General features: G+C 55.2%; 1 protein-coding gene across 1 annotated transcript in view; it reads right to left on the bottom strand.

Annotated features, from left to right (window-relative positions):
* The window catches only part of AP4M1 (adaptor related protein complex 4 subunit mu 1), a gene marked incomplete at its 5' end in the record, with an annotated part of 7,951 nt that extends 3,897 nt beyond the window's left edge, over positions 1-4,054 (bottom strand). The window contains 9 exons of the mRNA XM_029285981.1: positions 707-813; positions 1,151-1,204; positions 1,716-1,782; positions 1,885-1,947; positions 2,554-2,634; positions 3,425-3,535; positions 3,611-3,707; positions 3,779-3,885; positions 3,968-4,054. Of these exons, the coding sequence (XP_029141814.1) occupies positions 707-813; positions 1,151-1,204; positions 1,716-1,782; positions 1,885-1,947; positions 2,554-2,634; positions 3,425-3,535; positions 3,611-3,707; positions 3,779-3,885; positions 3,968-4,054 (774 nt within the window). The remainder of the gene's footprint in view (positions 1-706; positions 814-1,150; positions 1,205-1,715; positions 1,783-1,884; positions 1,948-2,553; positions 2,635-3,424; positions 3,536-3,610; positions 3,708-3,778; positions 3,886-3,967) is intronic.
* Between the last annotated feature and the right edge of the window lie 88 nt (positions 4,055-4,142).

Raw genomic sequence — 4,142 nt, 5'->3', positions numbered from 1 at the left:
GATGAGGTTTTCTGAGCAGATTTCAAGGACAAATCCACCTAAAGTAATTTAAACGGATCCCAAGGAACAAAAAAGCAAGCATGCTTAAATGACTACTACTTGTATTTTACCAGCTATCCAGCTCATTTGGTATCTCAAACACTAAAACTACAACTAGTAAACCTTGAGAAAGACCGAACACGAGTTAACAGTGGGAGGCACCCTGGAAAGTAACACTGTGTAAAGATACCCGTGGAACCCGTGATTTCTACGTGACGGGGAGTACAGGCGGGTCTTAACAATTGTGGATTTATGTTTCGTAGGGGTGGTTGGAAAATTTACATTAAACCATTTGCTGCTGTCTTGGGGTCTCATGCCAGGGACCTCAGGAGCACAGAAGACCTTTGGGCCCAGTGGGACAACAGGACAGGCTTTGGCGGGAGATGTTGACCACCCCAGTGGATATGGAGACCTGAGCATAGGATGTATGATTCTGAGCACCCCATCCCCCCAAAGGCCTGTTGCCAGGTGGGGGACGGCTCGAGAGGACAACAAGGCGAAGGGTGAGGAAGGATATCGGTGTCCCCATCTGTAGTTGCCCTTGAGGCACAACCCAGCAAAAGGCCCAGAAGGTACCTTCACCCAGCCTGAGCAGAGATGCTCAGGATCAACTCACTATAGTATCTACTCTTCCAACTGTGTGGACCTGTCCCTTCCCTGCCTTTACCTCCCCTTGGCTGGGGCTGACACGGAGAATGCGGCTGCACTCAAATTCATCCAGCTTAACGGAACTGTGGAAGGAACACTCATCCACGCGGACAGCCGTGCCATAACCTGGGGACAAAAGAGCAAATCGAGCCCCCTTTGGATGAGCTGGCTGATCAGCTGGCCCTCAGCCAGCTGGGAGCAAGGAACAAGGAACAAGCAGCAGCGTTATGACCCTGGACGCCCTGACCTGGAGACCGGCAGGGAGGCTCCCCCGAGAGCCTCTTTTGGCAGCCCATTTCCAGGGTTTCATTTCAGGGAGGTGAGATGCTGCCGCCGCCGCCGCCTTAGGAGCATTCAGTTTCCCCCAAAATAGCCAAGACCCTTCGGGGCTAAGATGCTGGTGGGGCAATAGCTCCGCCCAGTGTGTCGTCACAATCCGGCCACAACCAAAGGGGCTACGCACCTCGGAGCTCCGCCTTGCCCACGCAGAACTCCTCCGCCAGGCCAATCCGCATCTCTGCAAGAGAAACCGCAGCCCAATGGACTCTTTGGACTCCCCCCTCGTCCTGCGGCCCTAACCTGGGCAAAGCGGGGCGGGGCTGGCTTTCCCATGGGAAGGGGGTCTCGGTCTCTGGGTCTGCATCCTGTGATTTGCCCCCCTTTTAAAACCAATATCTAGGAGATATTAGCTAGGTTTTTTTTCCTATTTACTCTCACAAGTTGTGAAATAATAAACTTCCTGCTCTAAGCCCAATTAGATAATTATTCCCCTCTTTTCTGTTATTGGAAGTACTGGATTTTCATTCATAAGTCCTAATTGTAATTATCCTGGCGTCTTTTCCCTTTGTACGCCCTCTTCGGTATCCCATCCACAAATTCTAAATTGGCCGCCGATACCGGGGAATCCGGTCCTCCCTTCAGCCCTTCAAGAGCTGCGCCCCACAGCAGCCAAAGCAACTATGATATCCCTGTTTTACGCTGGGCCTCCAGCAGGCAGCAGATACATCCGAGCGGCCTCCTCCACCCACCAGAGCAGCCGGGAAAGAAGCTCTTGAGCCGTATTTCCCCCTGGATGTCCGTCTTCATGGGAGTGCCCTAGAAAAAGAAAAGACGAGCGCCTCAACCTCTCCATCCCCCCTGAACAGGACCTCGAATTTTGAAAGGAAACCAGCTCCTCTCTGGCACTTTCTGACTCACGTTGGCAGCGATGATGACTGTGAGTCGTTCCACCACATCCAGGAAAACCTCAGGCTGTGAAATCTGGGGGCAGAGAAAGGCACCATCGTCCCATTCTCTAAACCGGGGCAGCCACCCTCTCGCTTTCAGGGACCCAAGGCTAGGCCAGGCTGCCCCCCCCCCCATTTCCAGGGGACTCGCTGCTCTGCCCACACGAGGCAAATGGGGACGCCACCCTCACCAAACTTGCTGCTCAAAGATGCGGCAACCCAACAGGGTGGCTGAATCCATTTCTGGGATTTCTGGCTTAGATGATTTTGGGTGGTGGGCTCTAAACCGATTGCATAGATCACAATCATGAAGAGATCTGAGGATGGAGTAGTTATGGAGTAACCCTCTTCTGAAGAACTTCTGATTTTGTGAAACGTTTATAGGGCAAGGGCCACATTTGGCATTGTTGAGATATCCGAGATGAGGCAAAGATGCCTCCAAATTAGGAGGGTTAGTACAGTTTTAAAACAAATAAGTTCATTTTCCACAATTTTTATGGGCCTTTGAAGACTTGGCTTCAACTCGTCCTCTTCCACCCCAACTTGACGCCCGCCAGGCAGCCTCTGGCTATGGCCTCCTCCAGTCAATCCCTTTGGAGGCTCCGGGGCACTGACCAGAGTGGGAACTGGAGTACCTCACCTGCTCTCCCCGCAGCGACAGGATTGGACGAGCAGCTGCACAACTGGGGGCCACTCTGCTCTGTTGCGTATCTGCTCCAAACTGCAACCACATAAAACAGTAGAAATGTGGGTTATACCTATGGAAGGAGTGAGGATATATTTAGTTTTTCACACATGGCTTCTCCATTTCTGCTTTTTTTTTAAAAAAAAATAATAATGATGGCATCACATAATCCGTCATGTGTTGTCATTCATCTGGGGTTGCATTTGCCTATTTTTAAAAACGGCTAAAGACCAGATGATTTTTACTATGTACCAATACATAAACCATGTTTTCTTTTTCCGCATGACTTGGTCACACTGGCCAAAAGCCAAAGCTGGACCTGCACCCCCAAAGAAGGACATCTGGAAGATTATTTTTGTCCTCGGGACATTACCTATGACCTGAGGACACAGATAATCTAGATGACCCCAACCACCCTCTAACAGAAGGCAAATGACCAGCTGTCTGAAAGGAGTATAAATCCTTTCATTCCCAACCACCCAGCCAGAGCGGAAGAAGCTTCTCGAATGAGAAGCGAAACATCTTCAAAGAAAAACAAAGTCCAGTTGCCTCCTGAAAAAGCACCTTTGGGACAACCAGGACCTGGATACAGTGGTGGGATTCAGCACTACTTCGGCAGAAACTAGCTAATTTTTTGTTGCCCAGGCCCAGAATGGACTTCCGGAAGCGGCATCCACAGAGAACCAGTTATTCACATATTGGAATCCCACCACTGCGCTGGATACGATGGACTTTGGACTCAACACGCCCAAACGATTTGCTTTCTCCCAGGGAAAGTCCACCAGTTGGAGCAGGAAGCCCCCCTGGACCCCCAGCGCCCACTCACCAAGCCCACCGTGCTGAGGTCGAAGAGGCTGAAGGGCTGGCTGAGCACCGGGTCCATCTGGATGGAGCTCTTCAGGACCTCCGGGGCGGTGCTCTGCACGTAGCCGTAATCCTAGAAGGGGGGAGAGGGCTCAGCCACGCACGCACCCCCCGCGACCCCCACCCATCCCCCCCTTCCGCGACCCACCAGCAGCTCGTCCAGCACTTCGGAGATGAGGGCGAAATTCAGCCCGACGGTCTTCTCGTCCAGGCGGCCGCAGTAGTCCCGCAGCAGCGCCGCCAGCCTGCAAGGGCCGCAGAGGGACTCAGCCGACGCCCGCCCCCCCCGGCCCCGCCCGCCCCCCCCGGCGCCTACCTGCCCAGGAACTCCACGGCCGCGAAGGGGGAGGCGTCGGGGCGGAGGGTGCCCACCAGGTAGAGCCCCGCGTGGCGCACGTGGGCGAAGTGGAGCCCCGGCCCGGCCTCCTGCGGGGCGAGAGGGGCGCGGTCAGTGGGGGAGGGGGCGCGGGGGGGCGGAGGGACCCCGGCCTCGCCCGCCCCCTACCATGAAGACCGGCGCTTGGTCGGCGGGCAGCGCCGCGATCCTCCGCGCGAAGGTCTCCACCAGGTCGGCGCTCCCGTCGCCGCGGACTGCAGGAAGCCGGTTAAGGAGCACCCGGGGCAGCCGGGCCCAGCCCCCCCGCCCCCCGCCCCCCGCCCCCCGCCCCCCGCCCCACTCC

The sequence above is a fragment of the Protobothrops mucrosquamatus genome, unplaced genomic scaffold (genome assembly GCF_001527695.2).
Source record: "Protobothrops mucrosquamatus isolate PMUCROS unplaced genomic scaffold, P.Mucros_1.0 scaffold2649, whole genome shotgun sequence".
Taxonomy (NCBI): Eukaryota; Metazoa; Chordata; class Lepidosauria; order Squamata; family Viperidae; genus Protobothrops; species Protobothrops mucrosquamatus.
The sequence above is the reverse complement of the archived record's forward strand: the minus strand, read 5'-3'. Positions and strand labels throughout refer to the sequence as shown.